This window comes from Staurois parvus, unplaced genomic scaffold (assembly GCF_062004578.1).
Source record: "Staurois parvus isolate SC_StPar_1 unplaced genomic scaffold, SC_StPar_1.0 ptg000132l, whole genome shotgun sequence".
In the NCBI taxonomy this organism is placed as follows: Eukaryota; Metazoa; Chordata; class Amphibia; order Anura; family Ranidae; genus Staurois; species Staurois parvus.
The window spans coordinates 2,152,247-2,173,106 of record NW_028317928.1 but is presented as its reverse complement, the minus strand read 5'-3'; the positions used below and the strand labels follow the sequence as shown (position 1 = coordinate 2,173,106).

The 20,860-nt window shown below is 41.7% G+C and overlaps 1 protein-coding gene across 1 annotated transcript in view; it reads left to right on the top strand.

Moving 5' to 3' along the window:
• Window positions 1-20,860, top strand: part of LOC149466142 (uncharacterized) — a 56,867-nt gene that overhangs the window by 16,769 nt on the left and 19,238 nt on the right. The window contains exons 3-10 of the mRNA XM_089672702.1: window positions 3,960-4,057; window positions 4,202-4,301; window positions 7,193-7,290; window positions 8,751-9,064; window positions 15,762-15,925; window positions 16,010-16,084; window positions 16,254-16,358; window positions 19,839-20,420. Of these exons, the coding sequence (XP_089528828.1) occupies window positions 3,960-4,057; window positions 4,202-4,301; window positions 7,193-7,290; window positions 8,751-9,064; window positions 15,762-15,925; window positions 16,010-16,084; window positions 16,254-16,358; window positions 19,839-20,420 (1,536 nt within the window). The remainder of the gene's footprint in view (window positions 1-3,959; window positions 4,058-4,201; window positions 4,302-7,192; window positions 7,291-8,750; window positions 9,065-15,761; window positions 15,926-16,009; window positions 16,085-16,253; window positions 16,359-19,838; window positions 20,421-20,860) is intronic.

Below are 20,860 nucleotides of genomic sequence, written 5' to 3'. Positions count from 1 at the left end.
TTTAATTTATTTTTTATTTATTTATTGCGTTGCCAATTTACGCAGCGCTTTACACACACACACACACACATATATATATATTGTACATTCACAACGGTCCCTAACTTACATTCATACATACATACACATACTAGGGCCAATTCATTTTTTGATTTGTTTATTATTTATCATCACCTACTATATTTCATTACCATTTTGCACCGATTTTTATTATTAATAAACATATATTTTTGCACATTGTTGTTTTTTATTTCATCTTCAGATTAGAACAAATAAAGAACCCGGATTATCAGTTTATTTATGAAAATTAGTAGGGAATCTCCTTAATTCCAGATCCCTGCCTGTTTTCATTAATTATATATGGATTATTCTCTCAGAGCTAAAGTTCTGACAACACAAATCCTCTGTTATAAAGACATAGAAACACGGAGGCAAGAGTATACAAGTTCAATTCCCCCCACTGCACAAGAGCAAGGACTCGTCCCCTGCCCCATTCAGCTGGTGGCCAGGAGATTCCTGTCATTGGCCAAATATGACCATTGTCCTATTTGCGTAATGCCATCACTCGGCATCTCCATCCTTTTGTTTATATTCAACTGTTGGGAATCTCCCTGCCAGCAGCAGAATGGGGCCACAGATGGATTATTGGTTGCTAAGACACTGCCAGCTGCCAGCTTCATAGCAATCAAATTTACATTAATGACTGCTTCCCAGCATATACATGCCCCACTCGAAGCACTGATGTGTCTCTGTACACCAACTCGGAGTTGCTCCTAATTACTTCCAGTTTCTGCAAACTGGCAGTAATTACTTTTTTGTTTGTCGCAATCATAGTGACAGGTTCTTAAAGCAGTGGAAATAAGAACTACCTGAATCTATCATATGCATTGGAACTAATAACAAAACTCTTCTCAGCGGCTTACACGGGAGATTATGGAGGCCACATTTCCTTTGATGCTGTAATTACTTGTACTTTGTTGGCATCCTTCCACCGATTAGTAATCTTAGGGTTGGCCCCCTTCCCACATGGAAGAAAAATATATTTGAAATATATTTTAAAAATATTCTTCCCAAATATATTGATTTATATTTGAAACACTACAATTTTGGCCATATACAATATATTAAAAAAAAATAAAATATATATATACAGTGGGGATCGAAAGTTTGGGCACCCCAGCTGAATATTTGTATTAATGTGCATAAAGAAGCCAAGGAAAGATGGAAAAATCTCCAAAAGGCATCAAATTACAGATTAGACATTCTTATAATATGTCAACAAAAGTTAGATTTTATTTCCATCATTTACACTTTCAAAATAACAGAAAACAAAAAAATGGCGTCTGCAAAAGTTTGGGCACCCTGCAGAGTTAATATCTTGTACTGCCCCCTTTGGCAAGTATCACAGCTTGTAAACGCTTTTTGTAGCCAGCCAAGAGTCTTTCAATTCTTGTTTGAGGTATCTTTGCCCATTCTTCCTTACAAAAGTCTTCCAGTTCTTTGAGATTTCTGGGCTGTCTGTCACGCACTGCTCTTTTAAGGTCTATCCATAGATTTTCAATTATGTTGAGGTCAGGAGATTGTGAAGGCCATGGCAAAACCTTCAGTTTACGCCTCTTGATGTAATCCCCTGTGGATTTCGAGGTGTGTTTAGGATCATTATCCATTTGTAGAAGCCATCCTCTCTTTAACTTCAGCTTTTTCACAGATGGCATCAAGTTACCATCCAAAATTTGCTGAAATTTTATTGAATCCATTTTTCCTTCTACTCGTGAGATGTTCCCTGTGCCACTGGCTGCAACACAACCCCAAAGCATGATTGATCCAACCCCATGCTTAACAGTTGGATAGAGGTTCTTTTCATTCAATTCTGTGCCCCTTCTTCTCCAAACGTACCTTTGCTCATTCCGGCCAAAAAGTTCAATTTTAACCTCATCGGTCCACAGAACTTGTTTCCAAAATGCATCAGGCTTGTCTATATGTTCATTTGCAAAGTTCAAACGATGATTTTTGTGGTGAGGACGTAGAAGAGGTTTTCTTCTGATGACTCTTCCATGAAGAACATATTTGTACAAGTATCTCTTTATAGTGGAATAGTGTACCACAACTCCAGTGTCTGCCAGATCTTTCTGGAGGGATCGTGCAGTCAAACGTGGGTTTTGAATTGTTTTTCTCACAATCCTGCGAGCTGTTTTGTCTGATATTTTTCTTGGTCTTCCAGATCTTGCTTTAACTTCCACTGTTCCTGATGACTGCCATTTCTTAATTACATTCCTAACAGAGGATATTGACATCTGAAAACGCTTTGCTATCTTCTTATAGCCTTCTCCAGCTATGTGAGCGTAAACTATTTTCAGTTTCAGTTTTCTAGACAACTGCTTAGAAGAACCCATGGTGCTGATTGTTGGGGCAAGGTCAGATGAGTCTGGGAATTTAAAACCTTTGAGATTGACATCACCTGGTCTTCCCAGATGATGATTGAGAACAATCCATGACACTGGCAGGTCTCAGCTTGGCAAAGGGGGCAGTGCATGCTATAAATTCTGCAGGGTGTCCAAACTTTTGCAGACGCCATTTTTTTGTTTTCTGTTATTTTGAAAGTGTAAATGATGGAAATAAAATCTAACTTTTGTTGACATATTATAAGAATGTCTAATCTGTAATTTGATGCCTTTTGGAGATTTTTCCATATTTCCTTGGCTTCTTTATGCACATTAATACAAATTTTTAGCTGGGGTGCCCAAACTTTCGATCCCCACTGTATATATATGTGTGTGTATGTATGTATGTATATATATATATATATATATATATCTACTGCATGTTTAAAATGTGTTTCTTATATATTACAAAATATATGAAAAATATTTTTAAAAATATATTTTTTTAAATATATTCTTCAGATTTGTTTTAACATATAAAAAAGCCATTTTAACATATATTTTTACGTATATTTGTAAATGCATTCCATTGCATTATATTAGATTAAATGTATTTTTAAAGACACACAGTATATTTGAAAGTGTATTTTCAAAAATATTTTTCATATTTTGTAATAAAAACGCATTTCAACATACAGTGTGTGTGTGTGTATATATATATATATATATATATATATATATATATATATAATTCTATTTATTTTGAAATATATTGAATACAGCCAAAATTGCAGTATTTCAAACATATGTCAGTATATTTGGGAAGAATATTTTTACAATATATTTAAAATATATTTTTCTTCCATGTCGATTACTTATACATCTTGGATGCATACGGTGATTTGAATCTGCTGGACATATATGAACTTTCTTAATATGGTTTTGACCGTTACTACCTTCTCCCCGTGGGATCAAGTCAAGTTATTTTTCTCCATTTGGAGTTTGTAGGAGGCCATCTTTGTCGCCATCAGTAGTGTAGACCTGTCTGAGTTGTCGTCTTACTTCTTACTCCTATGTTCGCCCCAAGACCTATGTTTGCAAACGGTCCATGACGTGATGGTGTTCCATTACAATATACAATCCAACTTCTGAAGAAGCTATATTCAGAGCGAAATGCGTTGACAGCGAGGAGCGACACTTGGGCACCTCTTACAAGCAATATTTTGTGTATATTCCTAAAGATTATATGTAAATGTATGGGTAGCCCAAGCCCATTCCAGAGTTTGTTTTTTTTTGCAGTTTGTGGTTCCCCTTAGGAGGTTCTTTATTTTTAGATTCTAATGACATTTTAGTGTTTCTAATAAAAAGTTTTTCCAATTTTAACATGCATCTGTTGTGCCTTTTAAAAGTCCTCTTTTTTTTGGAACATGGAGTTCTGGTTCTCCTAATAACCAAACTCTCCCAAAGCTTTCCTGAATTAGGTGTGAGCCATTTTAAAGGAACCCAGACCCCAGCAAACTTTGTAATTGCTTTAATGGATTCCCTCCAATTTTTTCACAGTGTGTGTGTTTCCTACAGATGGATCCAGCAGCAGAAGTACCTTAGAGAGATGTCCCCGTCCCCTGTATTCCCGGGATTCCGCCCAGCAACATCACCAATTACCACGCCATTATCAGGTAGACGGGTCTAAGCTTTTTATCATGTTACTAACCGTAAAAATAGTCCATAAAATCTGAGTCTTTGTAGATCCAAGAGAGCCCTGTTTTTAGGTTTAATCTCATATATTTGTAATGTAGCATTTGCATTTTTGTGTTATTTAGGGTAAAAATCTGATTCACGTTAAAGAGGAAGCAGAAGAGATGTATGTGACAGGCGATGAGCACTGGAAGGAGGGGAAAGTTTCTACAGAGATCAGTACGGGTAAGAGAAAACACATACGCAAACATTTTGCAGATCTTTCTCGTTAGAGGACATGTTTTATGTGCATTTGTCTTGTGGATGATCTAGCTCTTTTGAACACAACAAGGCAACCTAGACAGGAGTCTAAGGACTGGTGTACATCCAGGGGGCCCAGCTGCAAGCTGCTGCAACTGCAGGAAGGCAGTGGGATAAACCAATTGGTCAAAGCTGTGCATCCGGCTTTTACTTCAAAAGGGAGAATGTACTTGTAGGTAGTTGATGTCTGATGGGGCCTTGCCAGTACAGACAGTGCAAATAGGACAGATTCTAGGTACCTTTTGCAATCCTTATCTTTTTAAGTTGATGTGCTGGGAGCAAAGCTGTTACCTTGCGTAACCACTTGTGGACCGCCTAATGTACATGTATGTTTGTGTACTTTGCCTGTTTGCAAGCTTATACAAAGCTGATGCCTGCAGCTTCAGGCAATTCCCTATTTGCTAAAAGTGATCCAAGTGGCTTATTAGCCTCTGGATTGTTTTTACAAGTGACATGAGGGGAAGACTGGAGAGAAATGTCACCGGCACACCATGGATCTCCAATGTGGGTCCAAAAAGGCTTTAATGAAGGTTTACATAGTTACAGCAAGGCAACGTTTTGGAGTCTCGCAGGACCCCTTCATCAGGCTTGTGACTTGGCCACATGCCTAATGAAGGGGTCCTGCGAGACTCCAAAACGTTGCCTTGTTCTTATTATGTAAACCTTCATTAAAGCCTTTTTGGACCCACATTGAAGATCCTTGGTGTGCCGGTGACATTTCTCTCTGTTGACCCTGCTTGGTTCCAGCCGATGGTCGTTGCAGCACCCGCTTTTACATTCAGCCATCTTTAGCAGGAACGTGTGCGTTGGGATTAAGCATCTTCGGGAGGGGGAGACCGGCACTGAAGCCGACGGTTCTTCCGGCTTACCATAGAGTTGATTGGGGACCGAAATGTCCCCAATCATCTCTATGGTATACAAAACCTGAAACAAGCATCTCGTTACCTCCAGTTTCTTTGTTTTGTCTACTGGCCAAGGAAAGCTTCCGATCCAAGTTTGATCTGATGCTTTCAAGGGAAAAGAAGAGATCTTATGATAACAATAGGCAGTGACAGGTCCTCAGTAAAGAGGACCTGTCACTGCCTATTGTTATCATAAGGGATGTTTACATTCCTAGTGATAACAATAAAACTGCTAAAAACAATAAAGGGACAGTGTAAAATAAAAAAAATTGTAATTAAATAATAATTAAAAAATAAATAAATAAAGTGCCCCTATTCCCCCATGCTCACGTGCAGAAGTGAACACATACGTAGGTTGTGCACGCATATATAAACGGTGTTCACACCACACATATGAGGTATCGTCGCGAAGGCTATAGCAAGAGCAATAATTCTATCGCAGACCTCCTGAGTAACTCTAAGCTGGTAACCTATAGTAATAAAAATCACCTGTTGACATTTAAGTACCATAGTGTGGCGCCATTGCACAAGCGTGCACAATTTTAAAGCGTGACATGTTTGATATCTATTTGCTCGGTGTGACATCATCTTTTGATTTTTACCAAACAATTGGATATTATGTTGTGTTTCAAAGGGTATTTAAAGAAAAACCAATTGGAAAACTGCTGCAAATACTGTGTGACATAAAAAATTGCAACACCTACCATTTTATTATCTAGGGTCTCTGCTTAAAAAAATATAATGTTTGGGAGTTCTAAGTAATTTTCTAGCAATTAATCTTTTCTAGCAAGTACTTTTCTAGCAAAAAAAAAAATGATTTTTAAACAAAAAGTGTCAGAAAAGGCCTGGTCCCAAAGTGGAACTTTAGATAAAGATTAAAAATGGGTGGCCAGGCAGGATTTTTAATGCAGTAGAGACATGCTTTATCTCTTCTGCATTAGAACTGCCTACCTGCCTGTCCACCACTGTACAGTGAGCCACACAGGCGCAGCTCGCTGTACGAATTTGGCCATGGCAAACTTGACAAAACTCCCGCGCATGTGCGGGAGTGGCGTCATTCCCACCTGGCCAATGACAGCAGCCGGCATTTGGGACCCAGAAGCCGGCCATCTGAAGATGTCAGCGATTAGGTGGGAAGCTCCAGGATAGCACATCTCGGGAACGAAGGTGAGTATAGTTCCGGTTTAGACCCAGTTCTACCTTATAACGTCTCTGGTGTTGAAGTTATCTGAAAATACAATCAGAAGTATGGTTTTCTAATTAAGTAGGAGCCTTCTCCAGACTTCAAACTTCTGGTCCCTTAAACTTTAGGATGGCATGCTTCTTATCTGAAGACTCATAGCCTCCCACAAGACCCACACACTTTTAGGCACCTTCCCCCCCGGGTTTCAGAGGATGCCAATTACTGCTGCTGTGTCCTATGTGCTACATGCAACTTCTACAGAGCTAGTTTCAGCTTCCTGAGAAAGGATTAGCTGTACCCCTGTACACATTGGATCTAAGGACTCCAAATTGCCTCTGCAGCTGATAGGACATAAATCTCTGAGCTCACATTTTTCTTTTAAGGTGGTCCTAGGTCTATGAGGCACCTCCAGCATCAATTTATCTTCAGGCTCTATGATTCCCCCGAACACCATTGGTCAGTTCCTGGCCAATAATTGACCCATCCCAACACTTTTTCACAGGCTAGTAAGGCTGTCCATTAGATATATCAGTCAAGTGGTAAGGTGTGAGAGAAGACCAATAAATAATATCATCATTGGCTAAGAGAAGGGTTTTTTTTTTCCTCTGAAGGCAAACCAAACAGACATGGGGGACCATAGTTACAACGTATGGGTTGAGCACAGGTTCTTTTGGCATGATTGACCCTGTGCATGTTTGTAATCTCTTGCTGATCATGTGTGTTTTCTACAGATGGATCCAGTAACAGAAATACACCAGAGAGATGTCCCAGTCCTCTGTATTCCCGCGATTACTCACAGGAACATCACAACATCCCTCAGGACGATCAGGTAGATATAATCAAGGGTTATATAACATGACACAGCAGAGTTTATTTACTAAAGCTGGTTCGCTCAGAATCTATTTCTATGCACTTCTGCATAGTAACCAATCCGCTTCCATGTTTTATTGCTAAAGATTAACTGAACAAGCTGAAGTTGGAAGCTGATTGGCTACCATGCACAGGAGCACGAGATTCTGAGTGAACCAGCTTTTGTAAATAAACCCCAGTGGAGAGAAAATGTTTATTAGTGGCAGAGGAAATGGGCTGCCTATCAAGTGGCAATACTGATGGTTATTTATTTATAATGGCGCTTGTTTTTTTTTTTTTCTCCTTTTTTATGTAATGCATGTGTTGTCAGTGACCCATTGTACATTCCCATTAACATTACACGTGAGATGTATGATTGTTTGATTATCTAATCTGTCTAAAATAGAAAAATAGACATGCATAAAGAGCATTCATCCAACCAAAAAAGGAGATGGAAAATTGCAATTCTATAGCTTGAGGTTTCTAATGATGTTAGTCTAATGCAAGACTAAGGGTCTATTTATAAATTATTTGCTTTGCAAATGTTTTCTAGTAATTTGTCTGCCTGTATTTTGAGGGTGTTCATCCATCATTTTGGATCTTTTTCAAGAAAGGTTTCACTGTGTGATTTGGCCAGCGAATGCTTAACGCCTGTACGACCGCCTAACACACATGTGCAGCGGCAAAAGGGTGGGCTTTAATGCCCACACATTGCATGTATGCTTTGCTGGGCCGCCAATGTTTATATGCTGAGAGCATGCACAAAGACCAAGCTGTGAAACACCGCACTCCGTTCGGGACTAAAAATCGGTAGCCGGCGGGACCGGCATCTAATCATAATGCAAGTGTACAATCCAAATGCACACTGCGTTAAAAATGGCTGTGTGTATAAGTGGGTGCTGCAGCGACCATCAGCTGGAACCGAACAGAATCAGCGAGGAAGAATGTCACCAGCACACCGAGGATCACCAATATGGGTCCAAAAGTTTTAATAAACGATCACATAGTTACAGCGAGGCAACGTTTCGGAGTCTCGCAGGACCCCTTCATCATGCCTGATGAAGGGGTCCTGCGAGACTCCAAAACGTTGCCTCGCTGTAACTATGTGATTTTTTATTAAAACTTTTGGACCCATATTGGTGATACTCGGTGTGCTGGTGACATTCTCCCTTGCGCTTCTGATCATGTGACCACTTTGACAGTAATCACATGATCGCCGAATCTTTTTCCAAAAGCATTTGCCCTATGTCTAATTTAGTGGCAGATAGGCAAATTCCATTATGGAATGTTGTGAAAACAAATGTCAGCAGGCTGTTCAAAGTACAGTACAAGGTTATTTTATGGCGTGTTTGAGCGAATTTTGGGCGAACGTTTGTATAAAACCTGGGAGAAGATAGGTCTTTGCTTCCTGTGTCAGGCTACACTTCCTATTTCCTGTAGTGCTGGGATTTTCAACCTGCTGCCTTTTCATCAAACGCTGGCCCTTCTGGGAGTGCAAGGTCGTCACGGGGCAGAAGTCAGTGTAGAACCCAGCCCAGCCGGAAGCAGAACTTGACGTGGTCGGTACTGGAGAATTCTGTGTTGGTCACCCACACCGTCCCGCACTACCCGAAGTTATGTGGCACACAGGGGCGATACCTCTACCCATACCAGAAGAAGCAGATCTGGCAACAGATAGCTGTGGCAGTTAATGGGGTGTCCCGTCAGCATCGCGACTGGAAGCATTGCCGCAGGAAATTAACTGATATTAGAAGGTACGCACTTGTTCTATTTACAAACTTTTTTCTATATTATTTTCTAAAAAAAAAAATGTATTCTGTGTTTGTTGTTTTTTTTTTTTCTTTTTTTTAAATCAGTATTGGCACTATAATGCCTCTAACAACTATTTGGTGTTGTGCTAAAAACTATGTCTTCAGAAGTGCAAATTTGTAAAGGGTAACTCCACTATTGGGGGGGGGGGAATAGCTAATACAAACAAAAAATATATAGTATATACAAATGTGACACAAGACATATTATAATTCAATGATAATAAAAATTACCTTTTTTTTCAATCTGCAGCACTTCTGTAAAATGCAGATCAATATGGTTACCTGGAGGCATTCTGTACACAGATTGTGTACAGAACACCCCCAGAAATGTAATTTCCTACTTGTGTGATTGGCTCACTGATTTTCCCAGAAGTCTGTACTAAAATACTTGTCAGATTTATGGCATCCTCTGCAACATAAATTTAATTTTTGGTGAGATACTCCCAAAGGAAAATCATGTCCAAAGGGATGCAGACCCTGTCAATTTCCTCAGTAGAGCCTTGCAGGTGCAGCAGCTGATTAATAATTATGAAACCACTCCCATACAGATTCACTCTGCACATGGACACAGACAAACAAACAGCTACTTCTTCTGAATAACAAAAGGTAGGAATCGGCTAAGTTTGTTAAAATCCTTGCAGTTTATGTTGATGACCTAGAGAGGAATGTTTTTTTTCTCAGCAAAAGTAGAGTTGCTCTTTAAGTCTCTTCACCTATCTAAATTTGTGTTACATGTAATTAGGTTCCCCCATATCTCCCCCTGTAAGAGGCCAAGCAAGGTTTTATCTTTTGATGCTTCCATGAGGGCCATACCCTTTATTCTAAACATTCTAGATGTGGAAACAAATCCAAAATTCATGCTTCCCATGCACGATGCCAGGGATATGCATCTCTAGGAGTTCTAAAGGCTGGCAACACTAATCTAGATGTATGAGAATAAGGTTTTGGTTATGACATATAAATGATTTAGGGATATAAAAGGGTTACATTACATGGGATGTTCAGGTGCATAGATTGCCTTTCTTTTACAGAATATTGTTCCTGTCACAATCTTGATTTGTTGCAGAGTTGACCAACATTGGGGGGAGTCCTGTTGTATTCAGTTTTAACCATGGGTTATTAAAAGGCCAGTTTATAAAAGGGTTCTTTAATAAGGGTTGGGGAGGATATTGTAAGGGAGAAGGTTGCAGTTAATATTCAGATAATGTGTAGTGGTAGTAATAATGTGTCTCCCCACAGGAAAAGGTGGGAATGGTGGGGGGGCATGTGTTTGGTGTGTTTGTTGATCCCCCTAAATATATAACCTGTAATGCATACCCACAATGGGTGTAATAAACATTTAGGGCAGATAATAAAAATAGAGGAAATTAGGTCTTGGTCAGGTTGGCTGATCTCGAATTGTAGTGCGGTAACGCTGTTATGTAACTCTTTATACCGAATGGTTACCCGTTATGTGGACAGTAATCTATACAGTAGCATCCAATTTTTCTACAGCCACAACACTGTTCTGTGATGTTTGTAATCTTCCATTGCAAGGGTCAAAGTGTCTTAGACATCTGAACCCTTTTTCTGGTTGTGTAAAGATGTATAGACGTCATGCGTTGTTGGTGATATGATTTAAAATAAGAGTTTTGTACCTACCGTAAAATTGTTTTCCTAGAGTTTATTGAGGAACACAAGAATTCAGAAATGGGTGGGTGTATACTGCCATCTTCCGTCGGTTAGAATGCTGGCAAACAGCCAGCCCTGTATAATGCCCACTCTACCCTGGATGCTTCAGTTTTGTGAGAAAGCAAAACACCGGGTCAACAAAAAAATGCAGAGTGGTGGGACCTGTGTCCCTCAATGGACTTGAGCAAATAGATTTTTATGGGACAACATTTTTATTTACTTTATCTGAGGAACACAGGAATTCAGAAACCGAACATCCAAAAGCAGTCCAACTATGAGGGCAACAGCCACTGACAGATCTGAAAAGGGACCCAGAACCGTCTGTAACACAGGATAACAAGGACCAATTCCACAATTTGAACCAAATGAGGAAAACTCCCCTGAAAGACAGTGGAGTCTACCAACAATTAACAAGGAAGGCCACGGAGGATCAACCCGATGCTCAAGGCCAGGTGAAAAGAGATCAGAACAAAGGATGAATACACTCAAAGGGTCACAGAGAAAACAACAGAAGGAAGCTGAGAACCAAAAACAACACCAAAACAAGTGGAACCACATAACTACCTTATAAGGAAGGATAGTCTGCCAACGTAATATGATCATCTAAAAAGAACACAGGACAGATTTCTAGGGAACATTGGGCAGAACAGATCCACAGAAGACAAGCTGGTCTACAAGTCACAGGCCTGAGCCTTACACTTCTAACCCGTGGCATCTAGAAAAGGAAGGTTCCAGGCTAAGAGTACGGTTGCCTAGCCAGACAAACAATCTCGCAACAAGATATCCAAAGAAAGTGCTTACATCACAACACCCCTAAGAATAGTCAAGGGACTGGTAGCAAACTCAAGGGTCCCAACTATGAAGTCAGCCTGACTTAAATAAGGTGGGTGTGTGAAAGGTACCTGTACAAGGGTGAGTAGGTGGGGATGTGGAACACCACAGCCTTATACTGGTGCATATGAACACCATAAAAGCAAGAGGATGAGCAAAACCAAACAACTTAATTACCCAGTGGTGTCTCTGGAGCTTAACATAGGAACGTCCAGCAGGACCTGCCTAACTTGATCCAGAGCATGGTTCTAAAGAGTCATTTGACATGCCCAGATCCAGTGAAGTATCCACAGTTGTGGAGCAAGGGCAGGAACGTTAACCAAACCACTATCAACATTCTCTTGATTAAGGACAGAATTAGTGAAAGGATCTGGAGAAATTATAAGAGGCTGCAGATCAGCCAAGGAAGAAGAGTGTAACTCCAGATGATCAGGTTCCACAAAGACCTCCAAATGTACATACACTATCCCCAACATGGAGCACCTGCAGCAGAATCCTAGTCTGTGCTGTCTGCTGAAAATCCAGGGGAACACAGGGCCCTCAAGCAATGGTTTCTTCCTGCCAGGCAGGTGATGCAAATGACCCAAGTGCACAAACCTCTCTCTCTATCTGGAGAGGAGACCACCTGTTGATGAAAGCCAGATGGAAATGCATTGTCTCTATGTGCAGTTGAGAGTAGCACCCTCAGCACCATCCAGCGTAGGAACCAGGCCACTTGTTCTGTCCCCGGATGAATGCCAAAGCCATACCAGAAGTAAAGATCCTACACCCAGGGGCGGACTGACCATTTGGAAACTCGGGCACTGCCCGAGGGCCCGGGGTCAGTAGGGGGCCCCATGAGATGCCCCTGGTACCTTTTTCATAGGCTTTTTTGAGTTTGGGCAAGGACACAGGGGCCCCATGATCCCCTATTGCCCAGGGGCCGCATGAGTTGTCAGTCCGCCCCTGCCTACACCTACATTCTTTCCAATGGATTCCAGGTCAAGGAACCAACTCACAGTTAAATCTTTTAAACCTCTGAAGACACAGGGAGGACTAAATCTTATGGGCAACCAGACCCCCCCCCCCTTCCTTCTCTCAAGGTGTCTCCCCTCAGGTCCAGGCTCCCAGATACTGAGGAGAAGGATGAAGAAGACAGAGGAGGGGGAGCTATGTTAGGATGGTATGCTATCCATGTCCTATAAGGCTAAAGGGGAAAAAAGTGGGAATTTCCCTGGCTGATAAGGCAGGGTCAACTGACATGGTGTAGACTTTTTCAGCGAGAATTTGGGCTGAACAGCTTCACCCTTCCACAGCTAGTGTTAGTAAATATTGATCAGCAACACTAGACACCTGTGAAGGTCCTTTCATACAAAACTTGTAGTGTTAGGCCCTTCAGAAGTGTTCTGACTGCAAGGTTCCTCAAAGCTGATGTGATTAAAGAAAGATTTTCTAAGTGTTCTAGATGGACATAAGGTCCAGTGCTTCGAGAAGAAACCAATTACAACCAGGTGTTTAACATTATCCAATGATACAGAAATCCCCTAAAAAAGGAGTGTAAATCCATGCAGGAAAACATTTCTGAAGCCAAGTTCTCATTTGACCATGAACAACATGCCCCCCAAGCATGGAGCGGGGAACCCAGGAAGACCTGCTTAGATTCACAGCTTTGTGCAGTAGTACAGGAAACATGGTGAGGGACAGCTGAAGGAGATGCCAGACACAGTGGATTAGCCTGTGGGCTTAAAGGGGTGTCATAAGCACCCAAATGCCAGAGATGCAAACTACCTGAGGAACCATCCTGATGTACATACAGCCCTCCACTGGTAGTAGTGGGGCTGCACCTTCATGCAGAGGGCTTATCAGAGGGATTAGCTGACCTCTGGCTTCAAGCCTTGCAGGCTAAAGCCTGGTACACACGGTATATTTTTTTACAGTATACAAAAAAATACTCAGGAGTTCTGGAAGTGGTCGCTGTAATAACAAATGCGATTTTAGTACAGAGATCTCTCTGCTGAGCTATTGTGTTCTGACAGGGGGACCACCCCCCCCCCCAAAAGAAAAAACAGCCCGGTCAACGCTTGCAGCCATTGGCCAAGAGCGCTGATCAGCTGCTAGTTCAACAGCAAGCTCATTCGACAGAAGCAGGCCGTGAGATTGGCTTGTGTCAAACAAGGACCTGTACACACGGGCCAAATGTCGGCTGGTACTTACTGTGCAAGCTGATTTCGGTCAATATTTGACCTGTGTGTACGGGGCTTTAGTGGGAGTTAGGCTCTGAAGGTCTAGTTACCTGCTGCCGAAGTAGATTAAAGATGGCTGGACTTGCTCTGAACTCTCCTTGGATGCATCATCGGCGTACAAATTATGCAGGAAACTTGCTCTGATTATTATTATTTATACAGGATTTATAGATCTATTTGGACATATTTCTCCTGAAAGACACAAGCTTAGATGTTTATAGCAAACCATCATAACTAAAGCACAAGTCTCTGGACATTTACTCCAGCAAACAAGGGCCTACCCCAACGATGGAGGGATCCTCCTTATGGGAATCAACTCATTTCTACTTGGTTTGACAGATTAAAATTACCACCAACATAGTGCAGACAGCCATACCAGTGATTTTAAACTGGGATTTAGGGACAGACTCCTAACTATCAATAAAATCCTGAAAGATAAGTGCACCTTAGTAGTATTCCTGTTAACATAGATCACTGGTGCATCCACAGTCGGCACAGACAACCAATGAATACATTCCTTCTCAAAGAAGAAATGTTTCATCAAACTTTCAGCGAGGGTCCATGACCCTTAGGGGTGTTTCCAGTCTGCATAGAGGAGTGATTCAAATAGCAAGTGGAATGGAAAGGTCTTTGCAGCTGTAGGGCCTCTAGAAGATCACACGATGATCCTCCAAATGCAGGGTGACACTCATCGCATCAGTAGGGTTTGAAAAAACCCAAGTCAACGCAACAGACTGCAGTGTCAAAACTCAGTGTCTATAAACATAGACTGCTGAGTCTCTGAATCTCAATCAGAGTTAGTAGCAGGGGCCCTGTGTTTAGTTTGAAGGTAGGGTGCACCAGTAGCTGAGCACAATGGGCTAGGAAGTCTAGAGTGGACATGGAGATCCCTGCAGAAATGAAGAAGGCCTCAGTCTCATCCACCAGTGCTGAGGAATACTCAGATGATGATGGCCTTATTAAAATAGGGGTCTCACATTGCTGGCTGTGATTCCTTCTGGAGATTTCAGGTAAATGCCCCCAGAATCACTAGGTGAGAATATGGGCTGATATTGCCTGTGACAATGGGACTGCCCTCTGTGTGTCTCTGGGAAGACACATGTCTACCTAGCAGAAAAGCAACTAAGCTTTATGTGACACAAGGCCTCAAGTACTCCCAACCTAGACAGGTCACTGTAGGTGGGCAGTGGAACCAGACGACCAGAGATCTGTGTGGTGTTTCAGGAGCAGTAGCAGAATGCTGTTTCCTCTATGCCAAGTGTCAGGAATGAATTATGCAATGTGCAAGCAGCTCTCCACCTAGCAGATCAGCACTCAGTCTAGCAACCCTAATCCTTACCCTGTGGTAAAACCAGTGGTGGTGGGAAATTTAATGGTGCCCAGTAGTGAAAATGGTGAGGTAACTCCTGCTTCAGCTTAACCATCCTTTCTCACTAGGTAAATCTGCAGAGACAGGGTCACAACTGAAGCTGTGCCACGGCCCTGGAACCAGAAAGTGCTCTGTGGCAAACTAACAAAGTACACTAAGGTCCAGAAAGCACCTTAATGCAGAACCCAGTTCCCAAAGGTCACAGTCCAGGCTAGCCTCGTTTGTTCAGTCCAGTGGGATCTGGGTACAGCCTACAAAGTTACTGCTGAGGAAATGCTGATCCACATTGCTGCTATATAGACACCAGCTAAAGCAGCCATGTCCAACCTCCTAGGACACTAGCAAAAAAACCCACAAAAAAACAAACTGATGCAGGTAGAGGGAGGGTTGATCAAGAACTTGCTTACAACTTTTCACTTTTTCTTCTCATTGCCCCAACTTCTTGAGGTGGTAGTGTAAACTCAACTGTTTCTGAATTCATGTGTCCCTCAATCAACAAAAAAAAATAATTTTTTGTGGTTTTGGTTCACCCTTTGGTTGCTTACAGGGCAATTCTGCGCAAACATCGCGAACATCACAATGCTTCATTGCAGACTGGCGGAGGACCGACCAAGGAGCTTGTTCTTTTGGAGTATGAGAGGGAGTTGATGACAGTTTTGCAAGACGAGATTTTCTCTGGCCTTGGGGGAGACTTTGACATGGATCTCCCAGGCAAGTGATTATTAATCACAGCAAAATAACGTGGCTTCTAATTGTTCCAAAACATGCCTTGAATATTTCAATCTTACCCTATAGAAGATGCAGCTCCTGGGTCACCCCAAGCAAGCAACGGGGGACATGATGGAACATTCTCATCCATTGATAGCACTGGTAAGTAACTTGATTTTCTCTTTTTTTCATCTACTGTACTGTGTCTTACTTGTCATGTTCCTCTGTTTCTTCATCCAGATTGAGAATATGTACAAGGTGTACTAAATAATGTTAACTTGTGATATCAATGTCAGAGATATAATAATTTTGGTCCCTTTTTGGAGTACAGTACTTTTCTTCTCTGAACAAGAAGAGGAGGCTGAAGAGGAACTTGAGCAGAAAGAGTTCAAGACATCACACGGTGACAAGCTGGCTAAAAGAGGAGGTGCGCCAAGTAAGTTTGTCAATTACACCATATACTGTATGACACCAGAAAACTTTAGTTTGCACAAAAATATTGCTTGGAGACTTTTCAGCCAAATCTTCAGTTTGGCTTCTAGTCTCCCATCCTAATCGGCTTACCTTAAAAGTATGACTAAAGGCAAAACTTTTTTTTTTTTTTTAGTCAGGTTTTTTTTTTTCTTCAGTCTGTGTCCCCGTTAGGGAGATTCACTCTCTCTATTTGTCCTGTTTACCATTATCATTGAAAATGAAAAGAAAATCCCAAACTTTGGGTTGTTCCCAGAAAAGTCATAGAAGGCAAATCTTCCCATGGGGACACTAGTTCTGGTGAGCTGGGGGTCTCCATAGAAATCCCTTAATTTGCAGGGATTTCCTCCCACTGCCTGTTTGGCTTTGGGACAGGAAGTGAAGGGAAATCTCTGCAATGGGACACAGATGTAAAAAAAAAAATCTGATGGGTTATAATCCTCCCTTGCTCTATCCAAAATGAAAAGAAATATGTTTTGCCTATAGAGAACTTTAAAGAGATGCTATTACTTTACCCATGCAAAACCCTTTCCCAACCCAGCTATTCTTGCTTTGCCAGTACTTCCCCGCTGCTTCATCCTCCATTGCACCTGGCAATAATACCCAGTGCTTCTGGTAGGGGGAAGGATGTAATCTCCTATCCCACGACAGTGCTCAGGTCTAGCAGGTAATAGTTAAACCCAGCCACTGTCACATGGCTAAAGGACTAATGTCATCTGTTTCTGACACCAGAAAACTCTAGTGATTTTAGTGTGGCTATCACATGGGAGCACTGGCAAGGTGCATAAAGGAGGGTTGGAGGGCCCTTTTGCAAAGATGCATTGATCTGCATGGGCAAGGTGACAATATCTCTTACTTTCTGGCTGCTCTATGCAGCACAGGTGCCACAATTCCAGACCTGCTAGTTCAGTATATGTGGGGGATCATGTAACTTATTTCATGACAAACTACTTTCCTGTATTCATCAAATATGGAAAGAATGGCAGATGAGCCAAAGTAAAGTCTGCGTGTGCTTTACTTGAGATCTGCATTATGTACAATTGGTGTCTAATTGCAGCATGACCAGAGGGCAGATTTTTTATTTTTTAACAGCAAACATGCTAGTTTCCCAGTAAGCAGAACTTTGTCTATGTCAGAACATGTACTTTTCTCTTTAACATGTATTTCACATGTTGCCCACCTGTGAATTCCCTAATGCAGGGCTTGAAAAAGCCGTTTGCCGCACTCGCCAAATGCGAGGAGAAATTCCTTTGTGGCGAGCGGCGAGCAAAGATGAAGCATGGAGCGACTGCACCTGCGCTCCAAGCCTCATTGTGAAGCCGAGTTCTGGTTTCCAACTTCCGGTTTCCGGCTTCTGCGGCCCCGCCGCCAAGGGGACAGGTGCAGGAGAGGTCTGCTCTCCTCCGCTGAGAGGAGACACCCTCTCCACCGCTGCGGAGGACTCGGGGGGACAGTAAGTACTGTATACAACATGTCCTATCACTATAATGGAGTACAGGGGAGCTGGGATATACATACTGTATACATGTCACTATAGTGGAGTACAGGGGAGGGGGGATATACATTACTGTATACATGTCATATCACTATAATGGAGTACAGGGGAGGGGGAATATACATTACTGTATACATGTCATATCACTATAATGGAGTACAGGGGAGGGGGGATATACATTACTGTGTACATGTCACATCACTATAATGGAGTACAGGGGAGCTGGGATATACATTACTGTATACATGTCACATCACTATAATGGAGTACAGGGGAGCTGGGATATACATACTGTATACATGTCACATCACTATAATGGAGTACAAGGGAGCTGGGATATACATTACTGTATACATGTCACATCACTATAATTGAGTACAGGGGAGCTGGGATATACATACTGTATACATGTCACATCACTATAATGGAGTACAAGGGAGCTGGGATATACATTACTGTATACATGTCACATCACTATAATTGAGTACAGGGGAGCTGGGATATACATACTGTATACATGTCACATCACTATAATGGAGTACAGGGGAGCTGGGATATACATACTGTATACATATCATATCACTATAATGGAGTACAGGGGAGCTGGGATATACATACTGTATACATGTCACATCACTATAATGGAGTACAGGGGAGCTGGGATATACATTACTGTATACATGTCACATCACTATAATGGAGTACAGGGGAGCTGGGATATACATTACTATGATTACTGTATACATATCATATCACTATAATGGAGTACAGGGGAGCTGGGATATACATTACTATGATTACTGTATACATATCATATCACTATAATGGAGTACAGGGGAGCTGGGATATACATTACTGTATACATGTCATATCACTATAATGGAGTACAGGGGAGCTGGGATATACATACTGTGTACAGTTTTATATTTTGGACTATTCTAAAGAAAAATGTAATTTCATAAGCTTTAAGGGGGCGTGGTTGGGGGGCTGGGGGCAGAGTTTGGGATGGTCCGGGGGTGGGGTTTGGGACAGATGGGGGGTGGGGTTGGTGGCGGACCTGGGCAAGGTTGGGTGGGGCAACTGGTGGAGAGTAAGTTTTGTGACCGGCTAGTAGGTCTGGACTCAAAATTTTAACCCCTGCCCTAATGCATTGTGTGGAATTCATGTAGGTATAGGTAAAAGTCTTTCATGTAATATGAACTGATAGAATAACATATGACCCTGCAAGATGTTGGAATCTTAATTTTTGGACTTCAAAACTGTATTTCCAGGATACATAGGTGTCCCATTTTGTATACATAGTGTATTCTCATGCCAATATTGCTTCCTTTCAAATGGAATTACACATGATTGCAACCCCCTGTAGGCTCAGTTTATCTTGTCCTCTGCTAAAGTCCAATGCCTATTGCCCTATGCTATTGACCTTGAGCCGTTGGAACTGACACAAGACTTGTAGAAACTAACAGATGAAACAGAGACATCACTACAAAGCTTATTTAAAGGGAAAATATGAGAATATCAAGCTGTACAGATCAGTCTAGGTATAATCATTTTATTTGCCATGTTAAGTCTGTTCCTGTATGTTTTATACAATTTTATTACACTTGATGAAGGAGAATTGTATGCAACCCAGCAGCCATCCATTTGGAACCTCCACTAGACTTGAAGTCCTGCATTCACCGTCTTGACGCTACAAGCTGACATGGACAATAGGTTTCTAGCATTTTATATGACCGCTTTTTTTTTAAATAATCTCCAGTGTCACCACTGCACTGACAAAATGAGAGTCAGTGTCTGCAAGACATGGTGGGATAACAATAAAAACCTATCGGGCTTTATGCCTTTAGCTAAATATACATAAAAATAAATTTGTATATATTAAATGACACATTACATAACCCATTAATACATTTCTGATGAGTAACCTAACTGTTTTCTTCCAATTTGTAGGCCACGAAGAGACATTAACTCTGCATTCTGAAGCTGTGAAACCAGAAATATCTCCGGCTCCAGCTCTGCTGTGGACAGGCTCCTCATCCCTGCCCAGAAGACCCCAGCCCGTATCTCCCCTGGTCCACTCCCCTTCTGCTGTAATGCCAGAGGCTTCCACAATCCCTGTCTCCTTTTCTCCAAAACTAGAGAGGGGGGAAACTCCCCCATCAGCCGCTGGTGCCTCCCCATCTCCACAGCTGTACAGAGAGCAACAGCAGCTGGAGCTGCAAAGACAGCAGTTGCTTGCACATCGCCGCACACATCGCGTGATGGAAGTCCAGGTGCGGCAACAACGTCGCCACTATATGGCTGTTGAGAGGGCCCTGAATGCAATGGTGCAACAACAGCGTGCTTTGACACAAGAAATGGCAGGCATCCATTCAGTGCTCAGGCAGGCAGTTGCCATAATGGGCGAGAGCCATCTCCACGTTGAACCTGGGGAAAGGCGACAGCAGGAGGAGCAGATGCATGACTCCAGTCCTGCTCCCACTGCACAAACCCAGCAAGGCCGAGCAAGAGGAGAAAATGACAGGCGTCCCTGCTGATGGATCACTTTTTATCCTGATATTGTAAATAGTTATTTTTTATTTAGTTGTATAGAGAGGGAGGGAGGAATATAGAGATTTAATATTTATTGGGTTGTTCATAGCCAAACCAGTATTATGTGTCTTTTTTTTTTTTTTTTAAATCAAGACCATCTTTATAGTGATCTGTAATTTAAAATACATTTTTTGTTTATAAATCAAGTGCTTGTTTTTTAACTCCTCCAAGTATCAAGGTCCATGCAGTCCATTGCTAACACAAACAGGTTGTTGACTTGAATGCTCTTGCACAAAATACAACTTACAGTCAGGTCCATAAATATTGGGACATTGACACAATTCTAACATTTTTGGATCTATACACCCCCACAATGGATTTGAAATGAAACGAACAAGATGTGCTTTAACTGCAGACTGTCAGCTTTAATTTGAGGGTAT